The 14,991-nt window shown below is 41.3% G+C and overlaps 1 protein-coding gene across 4 annotated transcripts in view; it reads left to right on the forward strand.

Annotated features, from left to right (window-relative positions):
- CABLES1 (Cdk5 and Abl enzyme substrate 1) overlaps window positions 1–14,991 on the forward strand; it is a 166,380-nt gene that overhangs the window by 89,553 nt on the left and 61,836 nt on the right. For all 4 annotated transcript variants that reach the window (XM_060173585.1, XM_060173586.1, XM_060173583.1 and 1 more), the window contains exon 3: window positions 8,936–9,028. In XM_060173585.1, the coding sequence (XP_060029568.1) occupies window positions 8,936–9,028 (93 nt within the window). The remainder of the gene's footprint in view (window positions 1–8,935; window positions 9,029–14,991) is intronic.

A 14,991-nucleotide genomic window follows, 5' to 3' on the forward strand; every position in this document is an offset into this window, starting at 1 on the left:
GGCCGAACACATGTCTGTGGGGACAGCTGGGGGAGGGGTCAAAGGAGCGGCTGAACATGAGTCTGTGGGGGGAGCGGGGGGAGGGGTCGTGGAAGCGGAAGCTGCCACAGGAGAAACCAAACACGTGTCTCTGGAGGCAGCGGTTTTGGGGCTGACTGCAGATCACTTAGGGCATTTAAGTCTTAAGCAAATATCCTTTAACTCCTGTATCTCAGCCTCAAGGTCACTTAACTTTTTGGCAGGAGGGCTTGTACATATCCTGAAAATAGTAAATATAGCCATGAGAACCCAAGGTGTAGCAAAAATTAAAGCGTCTCTGAGATCAAAAACCTGTCCCAGGAGAGAAGGATAGAATGTCTGGGACACCTCCTCATAAAACGGAAAAAATCCCATGGTGGAGGGAAATGCGGGGCCACAGAGGCGGGCGGATGCCACTTACCTGTGTCTGGGTGGCTTTTCTGGACCTCAGGCTGGGCGTGAGTGTGGGACACATCGGGCACCAGATGTTGTTGTGTAATTTTCAGTGTACAAGTCATTCACTTCTTTGGTTAGTTTTATTCCTAGATAGTCTATTGTTTTTGTTGCTATAGTTAAAGGAATTGAGGGACTTCTGGGAAGTGTGGCCATGGAATAACTAGGATCAAATCAATTCTCCTCCCAAAACAACAAATAAATACAACAAGAGATCCAACTAAAGTCATAATCTACAGCTGAAAGTTCTGCAGCCTCAGGTGGGTGCTCGCATGTGGTTGAAGTAAAAAGGGTGTGGGTGCAGGTTGAAGAATAGCAAAGTCATATCAGAGCTTTGGGCAGCACAGGTGCTGAGCCATGCCATTTTAGCAAATTCAATTAAATTGAAGCAAGCAAGTAGCATTGTTCCTAGTGCCAGAAGAAAAGAGACAGGGGCTTAGAACCTCTCAGTCTTTGACTCATGGGGCTTTAGCCTTCTGAATTCAAGGCAAGGTCACAACATAAAGCAAGGCATTCATGACTGCAAGACAGCCCAAAGCAACCACCCCCCTACCCCATCCCACCCACTGAAGATCATACAAGCAAGGAAAACCTACCCCATCCCACCCACTGCAGATCATACAAACAAGAAAAACCTAGAGATGACAATAGCACGACATGATGGCCATCAATAATCAACACAAAAAATGCGCAACCAGAGAAACAGAACCAAAGAGCCAACTATGATGTATCAGCCAGACAGAAATAAAACAGAGGGAATCCAAGGAATTACAGATTTAAAGAGACTCTCAGAGACAGACTACACAGACCTTATTATAAGGGCTCTCCAAGAATTTAAGCAAGAATTATGAGAGTATGTTATTATGGAATTAAAACGCATGAAAGATTAACTTATAGCAAACATCATTAAGTTCTTGAAAGAAGAACTTCAGTCAGAACTCCAGGGAGTAAAAGACCCATGCCCAGGTAGAAGGCTTAGCATATAGATCCACACATTCAGAAGAAATAATCTCCAGTCAAGAAGATACAGCCAGGCCACTCTTTCAATTCAAAGATAAGGGAGAGGAATGGTTTAGAAAGACTGAAGCAACTCTCTGTGAAACTGCAGACTCCATCAAAAGATCAAATATAAGAGTGATAGGTATATCTGAAGAGAAGGACAAGGCGAAAGACCCAGAGTCCATTTTCAGAGCAATTTTAGCTGAGAACTTCCCTCACTTAGGAAACCATCAGAACATTCTCATCCAGGAGGCAGAAGGATCACCCAGATTTATAAACAAAAAGACCAATGCCAAGGCAAATTATTGTAAAACTATCAAAAGTCAATGACAAGGAAAAAAAATTTCTGGCTGCTAGGGAAAGGAAAGAAGTTATATACAAAGGCAGAGCTATAAGACTTTCATCAGACTTCTCTTTACAAAATCTAGAAGCCAGGAGAGAGTGGAATGACATATTCAAAGTTCTAAAGGAGAGATGAAATTCCAGCCATGAATATTGTATCCTGCACAGTTATCCTTCATATATGAGGGAGAAACAAAGGTTTTCTCAATTACTGAAGAACTAAAGGAATTTGCCACAATCAACCCCACCTTATAGAACTACTGAACCGAGTCCCACAAGAAAGGAGGAAGCAAAGGAGCACATGTTCCAAACACCAAGTTGCAGATGCTACCACAATGTTAACCTGACTCACCCGGACAAACAACTTCACCAATGTACCCTGGAACCCCAGCACTCCAGAGCCCTGCCCCAGTAGGAAAGATAAGGACAGGCTGGGAGTATGGATCAACCTGTCAGTGCCCATGTCCATAGAAAAGCAGTTACAGAAGACAGACCCCCCCCACCTTCTGCACCCCATAATGACCCTGGGTCAGTGCTACAAGAGAGTTAAAGAGTAAGAAAGCTTCCAATGGAGGAAGTGGAATATGGAACTCTGGTGGTGGAAAATGTGTGCAATTGCACCCCTCTATTTCTATGATTTTGTCGATACTTTCTATTTTACAAATAAAAAGAGGGAGAAATAAGTAAATAAAAATTAAATAGTAAAAGGAATTGATTTCTAGATTTCCTCTTCTTCTAACTTAGTGTTGGCATATAGGAATGCCACTGACTTTTGAATGTTAATTTTGTAGCCTGACACCTTACTGTATTGCCTGATGATTTCCAAATCTTTTTGCTGAATTTTTAGGTTTTTCTATGTACACTATCATGTCCTCTGCAAATAGGGAGAGTTTGACTTCTTCTCTTCCAGTCTGTATCCCTTTAATTCCTTGCTCCTGCCTGATTGCTATGGCAAGAACTTCCAACACTGTGTTCAATAGTAATGGTGATAGTGGGCAGCCCTGTCTGGTACCTGATCTGAGTGGAAATGCTTCCAGTTTTTCACCATTCAGTATGATGTTGGTTGTAAGTTTGCTATATATAGAGTCCACTATCTTCAGGAATTTTCCATATATTCCCATTTTTGTAGCGTTTTGATCATAAATGGATGTTGTACTATGTCAAAAGCTTTCTCTGCCTCTATTGATATGACCATATGGTCTTTGGTCTTGCTTTTATTGATGTAGTGGATCACGTTGATTGATTTATCTGTATTAAACCAAACTTGCATACCTAGGATAAACCCCACTTGGTCATGATGAACAATCTTTTTAATATACTGCTGTATCCTCTTGACTACGATTTTGTTCAGTATTTTAACATTTATGTTCATCAGAGATTGTTCTGTAGTTTTCTTTTTTGGTTGTGTCCTTGTCTTCCTTTGATATAAGAGTGATGTGGGCTTCATAGAAGCTGGAAGGGAGTATTCCTGTGTCTTCAATCTTCTGGAAGACTTTTAAAAGTAGAAGTATTAGTATTTAGGAACTTATCCATTTCTTCCAGGTTCTCTAGCATTGTGGCATATAGTTGTTCATAGAAGTCTTGCATGATATGTTGAATTTCTGTGGAGTCTGTTGTGATATCTACTATTTCATTTACAATCCGGTTTATTTGGGTCTTCTCCCTTTTTTGTTTGTGAGTCTGGCTAAAGGTGTTTTTTTATTTTGTTCACTCTTTCGAAGAACCAACATTTACATGTGTTGATCTTTTGCATGGTTTTCTTATTTTCAATATTATTGATTTCTGCCCTAACATTAATTATTTCTGTCCTTATGGTTGCTTTAGGGTTCCTTTGTTCTTCTTCTTCTAGGTCTTTAAGATGTGCAATCAGATTGTTTATTTTGCTCTTTCTTGTTTCTAATGTGTGCTTGTATAGCTATGGACTTCCCTCTCAGTACTGCCTTAGCTGTGTCACAAATATTTTGATAGCTTGTGTCTTCATTTTCATTGAACTCTCAAAACATTTTGATTTCTTCCTTTATTTTCTCTTTGACCCAGTAGTTAAGTAGTGTACTGTTGAGCTTCCACATTTTTTGGAGTATTACTAATCTTTTGTAGATTATTAAGTGTTAGTTTAATTCCACTGTGGTCTGAGAAGATGCTTGGGATGATTTCAATGCTCTTGAATTTGCTGATACTGTCTTTGTGGCCTAACATATGGTCTATCCTTGAGAATGACCCATGTGGACTTGAGTAGAATGTGTATTCTAGTTTCTTGGGGTGAATGACTCTGAAATTGTCCAATAGTTCTAGTTTATCTATCTCCTCATTTAGTCCCTCATTTCTTTATTGATTTTCTGCCTGATGATCTGTCAAGTTGAGAGAGTGGGGTGTTGAAGTCTCCTACTATTACTGTGTTGCTGTTAATATATTGCTGTAGCTCTTTCAGTAGATGTTTGATGTATTTAGATGGCTTCTCATTGGGTGCATAGATGTTAATAACTGTTAAGTCCTCTTGATTGACTCATCCTCTCAGCATTAAGTAATGTCCATTCTTATCTTTTCAAATTTTATTTATTTTAAAGTCTGTTGTGTCAGATATTAGCATAGCTGTTCCTGCCCTTTTTTGTGTGCCATTGGCTTGTATGGTAGTTTTCCATCCTTTCACTTTGAGTCTGTGTTTGTCTCTCTGTGTTTGAGTTAGGCGGGGTTCCTATAGACAGCATAGTGTTGGGTTGTGTTTTCTAATCCATCTTCCTACTCTGTGACTTTTAATAGGTGAATTCAGGCCATTGACATTTATTGATATAAAAGATTGAAGATATTTTAATGCCATTCTTGTAGATTTTTAGAGTGTTATGATATATGGCATATTTATGGTGGTCTGACTGTTGATAGGAGACCTTTCAGAACTTTTTTCAGGGCAGGCTTGGTAATAGTTGATTCTTTCCACTGTTGCTTGTCTGAGAAGGTTTTTATGCCTCCATCTAGTCTGAATGACAGTCTAGCAGGATACAGCAGTCTAGGTTGAAAGCCTTTCTCTGAGCCCTCGATAGATATCTTGCCATTCTCTTCTGGTCTGTAGTGTTTGTGTGGAGAAAAGTCTGCTGCTAATCTTAAAGGTTTTCCTCTGTAGGTGACTCTTTGTTTTTCTCTTGCAGCCTTCAGGATCCTTTCTTTATCCTTATTCCTTTCCATTCTAAATATGATGTGTCTTGGTGTCCTTAAGTCTGGGTTAATACTGTTTGTGATCCTCTGGGATTCTTGAGCCTTTCTGTCTTTTATGTTGTCTAGACTAGAGAAGTTCTCTGCTATTATGACCTGTAGAATGCTTTCTTCCCCTCCCTTTCTTTCTTCCTCTGGTAAGCCAATAATGCATATATTATTTTTTTGAAGTCATGCCATAGGTCTCTGTTGTTGTTTTCATTATCTCTTAATCTCTTTCTTATTTATTTTTATTTTATTTTATTTTTATTTTTTAAATTTTTTATTTAAGAAAGGATTAATGAACCAAAACATAAGGTAGGAGCGGTACAACTCCACACAATTCCCACCGCCCAATCTCCATAACCCACCCCCTCCCATGATAGCTTTCCCATTCTCTAGCCCTCTGGGAGCATGGACCCAGGGTCATTGAGGGTTGCAGAAGGTAGAAGGTCTGGCTTCTGTAATTGCTTCCCCGCTGAACATGGGCGTTGACTGCTCGGTCCATACTCCCAGTCTGCCTCTCTCTTTCCCTAGCAAGGTGTGTCTCTGGGGAAGCTGAGCTCCAGGACACATTGGTGGGGTCTTCAATCCAGGGAAGCCTGGCCAGCATCCTGGTGGCATCTGGAACCTGGTGATTGAAAAGAGAGTTAACATACGAAGTCAAACAATTTGTTGAGCAATCATGGATCCCAAGCTTTGAATAGTGGAGAGGAAGTGTTAGGGAGGTACTCACTGCAAACTCTAGTGTACTTCTGCTTTCAGGTATATATTTTGCAGTAGTTTTTGGATACGTGTGCACATAAGCTCTCTCTCACAGAAACTGGTGTATATCTAGGTTATGGGACTTTGTTAGAAAGTGAACTACCTGAGATGAAATTAGAGTGTACTATAAAAGGAAAGGTCTCACCCGAGTAATGAAGCTGAAGGGTTGTGATTCCACACGTGAAGTCTCTGGACACAGTCTGAGGTGAAGCATGTTGAAGTGGCAATCGTTGCATTGGTTAGGTTGTGATCAGCAGATGCAATATTATTTGGTTGGATTGGGAGATGCATACGGGAAAGTGGGCCCTATCCAAGGGTTCCAGGACTGGGGGAAGTAGGGGCTCTATAGTGGAGATGTGAGGTTCTTGCTGTCTTAGGGTTCAAAAAGACAATCGATAGTTAATGTTAGCATCACATTATTTGTTAATTGGGTTAACTTTGAAAAGTCCCTTTGTTATGGTTTGCTGTACAGTACCCAGTATCTTGTATATAGCTGTGCTATTGGAAGCTTCTAATCTACTTGGTCTAGGCTTTTGAGAGAGTCCGCATATCAAATACACAGCCTATATATTAAAAAGATTCAGTTTGTGTTTTGAGAAACTTTGAGACATACAATTGATTTCCCCCTCTCATATTAATTAACTACTGATTTATATGTCTACATTTTGCTAGGAGTGTACATAAACACCATTCCCACCACCAAAGTACTGTGACCCATCCCTCCCGCCCACTCCCACCCCCCACTGGCCCAGGAAGCTGCATGTCTACCCCTCACCACTGGGTTTTTATTTTGGTGCCCTACTATCTCTTAATCTCTTTTGAGGTCTCTTACTTCTTTTTTAATTGTCTCTAATTTGCCCTCAATCTTGCTAATTCTGTCTTCAGCCTCGTTTATTCTATTCTTTCTTCCCTGTACTGTTTTCTGTAGTTCATCTGTTTTGTTGTCTTGTTCTGATACTGTTTTAGCTTGCTCAGCTAGTTGTGGTTTTAGCTCAGCTATTTCAGTTTCAGCTCTGAGATAATTAGTGTTTTCTTCCAGTCTTATTTGTCGTTTCTGCATTTCTGATGACAATTCTTTCAAACTCTTTACTCCCTCCTGTGACTATTTCCTTAACTAGTGTTTGGATGTTGACCTAATTAATAGTGTTTGGATGTTGACCTAATTATTTTGTGGTTCAACCTTTGCGGGGCTTTTAGCTGGACTCTTGTCCTGGTTCATTTCTCCAATATTTCTTCTTCTTGGTTTAAGCATTCTATCTTATGAGGTCCCTCTCTCAGTACTTTTCAAATTACTGATCACTCTTGCCTGGATTGACTTGTGTCTAAGTAAGGTACTTATAGAATCCACAATTGTGGAAATTAACAGTTGTTTCAATAGTATTTCACTCCCTGAGTTAGAGCACAGTGGCTATTAAAGACTCTTTAGTTCTTTTTCCTCCCTATAGGCTATGGTAGTCTCAGGGCTTTTAAGCTTCTTAGCTTAATCCCTCACTCCTGACCAAGAAATAAAGCAGGGTGGATTAGAGAGTGCACAGTGGTTATGCAAAGAGACTCTCACACCCCAAAGATCCAAAGCTCCAGGCTCAATACATCTTCTCTGCCAAGCTGGGCACCACTGCTGGGCCCTGTGAGTTTCTAAATAAGTCCCGTTTATACTCTGTAGGTTCTGAGGTAACTATTCACCATGTTCTCATCAGGAGAACAGTGTGCAAAGGCTTCCACTGTAGAGCCCCACTGCTAGGCCACCAAGGTGTAGCTCTTCTCCTGAGTTTCTTTGTCAATTCTCTGTTCCCAGATGTCAGCACAGGGCCTCCCCCCTGCTGCTCTAGCAGAAGCAATGGAGACTCACAGTTGCATTTGTTGAGTCTTAGGGGAGTCCTCTTCTCCTTCAGCAGTCTTTTTGTTGGTAAATCAGACTGGAGGTGATGCCTCAACCAGCAAACTGCTGGACTGTTACCACCTGCTCAATCTTCCCTTAGGCTCCTCTCTGGCCAGGAGCCACATGTATTTGCACTCACTGGTGATTTGTTGGGTTCCTGAAATTGTTCTAGTCATGCCTTGTTGTGGTCCCAGATGATCTCCTTTGGTATTCCTCATTGACCTGGGAGAGGAGAGGAGAGAAACACAGCTGCAGCTGCTCTGTAGCTCTGCCTCCCAACAGTTTCTTGTTGATCATCTTGTTGGTCTTTGAACTCAGGTGATGACCAACTCAGTCCTTAGAAAGACTTTGGGAAGCTGGGCGCTGCTTCTCTAGAACTAACTCTTGAGTCCAAGGTTTCAGATACCCACATCAGGAGCCAGTAGTTGGGGCCCATGGGTAGAAAAGTTTAAGTAAAAAGAACATTTTGGGAGCAAAAAATCAAAATAGAAAAGTCATAGCTCTCTTTCGCAAGGAAGACCAAATGTCATGTTCTTGCTTGTTGTGTTTTGTTTTACCTTTTTTCTTGCAATTTTGTACGTTAGATTTTTCCAGATTACTTTGAAAAAAGTAATCATAAATAAGCTCTTTTCATCCTGTAGCCTGTTTTGTCATTCCTGCATTGTAAGGAAATGGCCAGGAAGAAAGCATTTGAATCCAAGTCTTTCTGGCCAACAAATATTTATTTTAAATTTATCTAAAAAGAGAAGAAAGAAAACTTCTGACTCTCATTTAAAGTAAATCTGTGACTTTCAGGCACAATCACGTTGAAAGTTGAGGCAAATGTCCAGGTAGATCAAGCCAAAGTCCAGGAAAGAAAAATGATTTGAGGTTGTCTTTAAACTGAATTTTCCAATGTTTTCTTTTTCCTCTCTCCTCTCTAAATCCTTTAAATTTATAGTTCTCTGTTCCCGGTACCAGTGTTGATACAGGAGAATTCTTTTTAAGATGACAAAGAATAATGTCTTTTTGGAATCTGTGTAGGTTATGTTATAACTGGGGACAATAGTTTTAATTAGCTGACTTTTCAGAGACCCATTTTAGTTATCATCAGTATCATCAAGGAAGTTATCTGTCATTGGATTTTGTGTTGTTTTTTTTCCAAGGCTTTCTTGTGTCCAGTAGTATTGTCCTCATTATCGTTGGCATGGCTCAAACTATTTGTTTGATCTTTCCTTCCTGTCTTTGTGTGGAGATGTCTCCACTGTCCAATGGGTAAGAGACTGACTGTGTTTTTGAAATGACTTTATTTTTCAGATGTCGAACTCTCTCAGGTTCACCCAGACCAAAGAACTTTAAGAAGATTCATTTTATTAAGAACATGCGGCAACACGATACCAGGAATGGCAGGTACAACACTAACAACTACATTAGCTGGTAGCCCCAGCTTCCCTCTTTGTAGGAGAGGGCGAGTCCAGTGGGGAGGGGAGGAGAGAGGAGGGAAAGGAAGGGACAGTTTGAACAGCTACACCTCAGCACAGCTAAGGCCAAGCTCTGAAGATAAATAGGATCTCATACAAGCCCTCCAAGCCAACCATTTCCACCCAACTCACCAGAACCTTCCAATTAAGTCTATAGAAAATAATGCTTCTTAGCAGCTACTAAAGGCATGGGGAGATTTTGAACACTAATATTCAACTGAATTTTCCATAGAACCCAAATATGTTTATATAAAAAACTAGGGGGGGGCAGGTAGTGGCACACTGGGTTAAGCACATAGTACAAAGCTCAAGGACTAGCTAAGGATCCCTGTTTGAGCCCCCTGGCTCCCCACCTGTGGTGGGGGGTCTCTTCATAAGCGGTGAAGTGGGTCTGCAGGTGTCTATCTTTCTCTCCCCCTCTCTTCCCCTCCTCTCTCAATTTCTGTTTTATCCAACAACAACAAAAATTGGAAAAAGATGGCGGTCAGGAGTAGTGGATTCATGATGCAGGCACCAAGCCCCAACAATCACCCAGGAAGCAAAAAAAAACTTTGGACAGAAAACCAGTTGAACTTGGGATTATTTTTATTTTGTCTTTTTGGGTTCTGTTTTGTTATCTTTTTCTTTTCTTTTCCACCAGGGCCATATGATGTAGTCAGAAAATATACCACCGTGGGCATAGTAATCTAGCCAGCTTTAGCGGTAGCTTTGATCACTCCATTTAGAAAAAAAGACAACTCTGGCAGCAGATTCTCTGGGGGCACTGATTCAGGGTCTTGGCCTGCTGACATCTGGAGCATGTGCTTCTCCAGATCATCAGTCACTATTTAGGAATCACAGCTCAGTAGTTGATATTATTCATCCATGACATTAAAGTTCCCCTTTAGACAAATTGGAATCCTTGTTGTGAATGTTTATGATTAAATGTCTCACCCATTCACGGCAGCCTGTCTGTCAGTGGCACTGGGACAGGACACTAAAACCTCCCTCTCAAAGGCCCCAGGTGGTGGTTTGTCCCCACTGACCTGTGACTTGGATAGTGGTTCCTGAGTGGAAGAGTTAGGCATACTGTGCCAGTGTGGTGGTCCTACTACAAAGAGTGTGGAAGGTAAAATCTTTCTGATTTACAGAAGGCCACATGAGCCTAGTGCTCTCTCATCTGTGCCAAATTAAAACTGCTAAAATGCCTTTGCCTAGATTCATGGAGTGGAGTGCATCAGAACCAGTCATTGCTATAAAACTTGTTGTATAGCCTGTATATCATTCCATTGTAGTATATAAAATACAGCACTAGCAATTAACAGTATTCACAGAATTGTTTATGACTTAGAAGATAACTCCCCTGGGTAGTTGCCTGCTTTGCCCTGCCTGTGACCAGGGTCAAGCCCAGTCCCTACCACACGAAGGGAGGCTTTAATGTTGTGCTCTTTCCTTTTGTCTTTCTGTCTCTGTATCTCTCCTTCTCTTTCTATCTGGAAAAAGTCAGCCTGGAGTGGTGAAGTCATGGCAGGAAAAAATATATAAAGGAGGGGTGGGCTTGTTTCTGGAGTATGCCCTTGTTGTTGTTGTTGTTGTTGTTATTATTATATTAATGCAGTGGTAGGAAAAGAAGTCAGAGACCTGCACATGTGCGACATTACTGATCAGCCAACCCAGCCTGATTTATTCTTTTTTGATCAAGGAAGAGAAGAAGAGACAGAGGAACCACAGTACCATACCACCCCATAATCTATGGTTTGCCCCGGTGTCATTCATGGTGTTTTCATGTAGTGTCAGGACTTGAACTCAAGTCCTTATTCTTAGTAAGGCATACTCTCTATTGAGTGATCTACCTGCCAGGTCCTATAACTGTCTTTCAAATCTCAATTAAGGAACACAACTTTATTCATTAGTTCTAGAAAAGCAAATTTGAGCTTTCTCATCAAATAATGTAGTTAACTGGCATTTCTGTTTTAATTACGGGCTTCTTAGTTGAAATTCACCCACCTGCCATTCTCTCATTTATTCTCACTGTCACTTTGAGTTTCTGTGCTTTATCTATAACTGTTTGTCCTTGCTTTCTAATTTTTTAAAACTTTAACAAACTGATTTTTTTAAATAAGAGAGCACATGCACAGAGTGCTACTATGCCATCTATGATGTTTTCTTTTCTTTTTTTTTTTTTATGTGATGCTGGGGCTCAAACCCAGGACTTCACAAGTTATGGAATCCAAACTTTACTTATGCCATTTTGAGTATCATTGTCCATTATTATGAATGAAACAGAAAGCTTTAACTCCTAAATAAAACCAGTTGCAAAGCCAAAGAGTGATCCAAACCAATTGGACTCCCTCCTTGAAGCTGTTAAGGATACAAAGTCCTAGTTGCCTGACATGGCTCCAGGGTGAGAGGATATAGTTAACAAAGGATTTCAACTAATGGAATTGCTGATGAACATGTGATGGTGACCTTTCCCTGCATACCCAAGACACAGGAATGATAGAGATAATCTTTCCAGAAAGATTATCTGGAAAGTGTGCAGTTGTTGGAGAATTTCCTCAGGGAGCCAGGAGAGACTATTAGCTTATCTGAAGATCTGAAAATTGGAATTTAGGGCAGGAAAGCAAGCTCTAAGTTTGTTGTGGGAACCAGAGGCTTGCAGGCAAATTATATCTGTCCAGGTGGGAACAACTTTACCTGTGCTGGAGTAAGATGAAAGCGCTGAGTGAAATAGGGTGTGTGTGTGTGTGTGTGTGTGTGTGTGTGTGTGTGTGTGTGTGTGTGTGTGTCCATCTGTCCCAGTTTACTAGTAAGGATGGACTGTTTGGAGATAAAAGAACTCAGGAGGCTACCAGGAAGAACACACCATTTCTGAGATGACAGAAGGAAATTGTGGTCAAGAGCTGATGAATAAGAAGATGTGGCCCAGTCTTTTGAGAAAGAAAGACTTGTCCCTACAGCAACTGAGCAACAAGAGTGAGACTGTTCTGTTGGAAGGTTACCAAGGACATGAATGTGCCCTCCTGTCCAGCAGCATTGAGTAGCAGAGGCCAAGGTTATATTCCACAAGAACAGGAGTACTGGTGCAATGTTTGGGGTGTGTGTCCCAGATTCTCTATCCTCAGACATATATAGATACATATACACCACCACACAAGGGAGTTCTCCAGAATGAGGACTGGAGTCACTGCCTATGCTTAGGGGGAAATGAGGCTTTGCAGAGAAAGGGTGGGGTGCATTAAAGAGCTGGAAGATTGAGAATGAAAACAGAGTGGCCTGAGACCTGCCCAGCTCTTCTCACACTTAGGGAAGCAACTGAAGAACCAGCATATCTGGGAGGCCCTAAGCCCTTGATCTACCTGCTGGACAGTCTCAGCCCCTATTCACCTACTCATTCTTGTGCACATTCATGGCCGTGACCAGCTCCCAGCACAGAAAAGCCTCTCATAAGCCAGGCTGTTCAGAAATGGAAGACCTTGGAGTTGAGACTCTTTGATCCTCCAGCCCTCTGCCTTTCTGCCTGCCCTAAGCACCGGAGTCAAGTAGGATTTGGGCTCCAGTTTCCACAAAGACAAGGGTTTCTCATGAACCTTGGTGCCTGGCTTGGCCAGGAAGATTCTGCACAGTTGCAAGTAGAAAGGGAAAAGAATGTTAAAACTGAGAACAAAATACAAAAAGAGACAATGCTAATGTTGTTGAAAACTATAACAGAAAAACCAAGTCAGGCTGATGATCTATCTGTAGTATCAAGTAGCTCCTTAAAAATTAACTTTGGGGGAGTCGGGTAGTGGTGCAGCGGGTTAAGCACATGTGGCACAAAGCATAAGGACCGGCATCAGGATCCCCCCAGCTCCCTGCTTGCAGGGGGTTCGTGTCACAGGTGGTGAAACAGGTCTGCAGGTGTCTGTGCTTTTCTCCCCCTCTCTGTCTTCCCCTCCTCTCTCTGTCCTGTCCAACAACAATGACAGCTATAACAACAACAATAAATAACAAGGGCAACAAAAGGGGAAAAAATAATAGTTAAAAAAAAAAAAGAAAGAAATGAACTTTGGAGATCTGCAGACTCTGTGCATCTCACTTCCTGCTGTGACACTAGATGGATCCCAGCTGGCGTGTGAAGTATACAGAAAGAGCACCTTCTGTGGAAGGCATGGCTCCAAAGGGGGTGGGGGCCGGTGGAGCCATCTTTAAGTGAAACCTTAAAATTTTCATCTCTCTGGAATCAGTGAATTCTGTGAGGCTGTTCTTAGAGAACTTTAGAAGAAATGTGTGGCTGAAATGTAAAGAACCACCCTGAGAGCTTCTGAAGCCATGCTGTAGAAAGCACAGACAGAACCCACGAGGGGTGCTCTGATTTACTGTGAAAGCCAGATGACAGTGATGAGATGAATCCTTGCTGGCCCTGTCAGATGTTTGTCTCCTAATGGGTTGGGGAAGAGGTGAAGGCATGTCACTCTCAACTTCTATTTCTGCTTTCACAAAAAGCCAGGTAGCTGGGGGGGGGGGGGCAGTCGGTCATATTGAACTTGAATATTGGAAAAGAAGTCAACACTAGATTGGTTTCAGGAAGACAGATCACAGAAAGTTCAGACCAAATTGTGGGTTTTTTGGACTGCAACCATATTGTCAAAAAGGATTATGAAAATAAGAGTACCATGAAATGACAATACGTAACATTTATTGAGTGCCCACTGAGTATCATGTTCTGTTCACTTTATATGCTTCATTTCACTACCTCAGCTTGATTTTTTAAAATGAATTTTAGTCATAAAGACTATATCTTGAGCACTAGTGGGAATTTTGAAATACAAATAGCCCTTGAAGCAACCTCATGAGGATGGTTTCACTTAAGTTGTGACAGGCAGAACAGTGTACCCAGAGATTTCTATGTCATGTACCCAGGATCCATAAATGTTAGGTTAGTAACCAAAAAGGAATCAAAGCTGTGGAGAGTTGAGGTTGCTGGTTAACTGCTCTTAAAAATGAGATTATCTTGCCTTATCTGGATGAAACTTCTCAGTTCTGCTAAGTATGAGCAAAGAAGCAGGAAGGTCAGAGTGACATGATACAGTGTGGTGTGGAAAAGACTCAGCTGTCTGTTGTTGACTTGATGATGGATGAAGGGACCATAAGAAAGGACTGCATTAGTCTTTAGAAACTGAAAAACCACCCCCCCAAAAAAAATTCTCCCCTGGATCCTTCAGTGAGAACCAGCTGATTTTAGTCCTGGTTAGAAATCTGACCTTCTCTGACTTTTGATCTCCAGAATAAGATTAAATTTTGTGTTAGAAGCCACTAATTCCATGATAATTTGTTTCTGTAGCCTAGAGTACTTATCACTGCATTTTACAAGGATGAAGCTAGTGTACATGTCTATAAAGTTGGGTGTGCAGCCCAGGTCTACACAGCAGACTCCAAAACTAATTCTCATGAGCAAAGGGAGAGCAAATAAAACTTCATACACTGAAGGATAGCATGTTAGTGTAGGTTGTAAAAAGCAAAAGCAAAAAAAAAAAAAAAACAACTCTACAAATTACTGATGTTTTTGTTACTGAGATTTCATGCTTACATGATTTCATGACCTTGGAGAGCCATCTTTCCTTTAAGACAGAAGGTGAGAGAACATGTGACGGCTGGAAGCTTGAACCCTTGTCACACATGGTGAAGTGTGCACTTGACTGGGTGGTTGATCTCCCAGTGCCCCCTGAATTCTGATTTGTATTTATTTGGAGACTCAACCCCCTGGGCATGAGAAATGACAACAAGAGCAAATAAATGAAATTGCATGACATTAAAGAGTTTCTTCACATCAAAAGCAAACTACACAAGGATAACCAGGCAGCCCAGTAAATGGGAGAACATATTTGCACATCACACGCCAGACAAGTGACTGATATCAAATATCTACACAGA

Source organism: Erinaceus europaeus, chromosome 15 (genome assembly GCF_950295315.1).
Source record: "Erinaceus europaeus chromosome 15, mEriEur2.1, whole genome shotgun sequence".
Lineage (NCBI taxonomy): Eukaryota > Metazoa > Chordata > Mammalia > Eulipotyphla > Erinaceidae > Erinaceus > Erinaceus europaeus.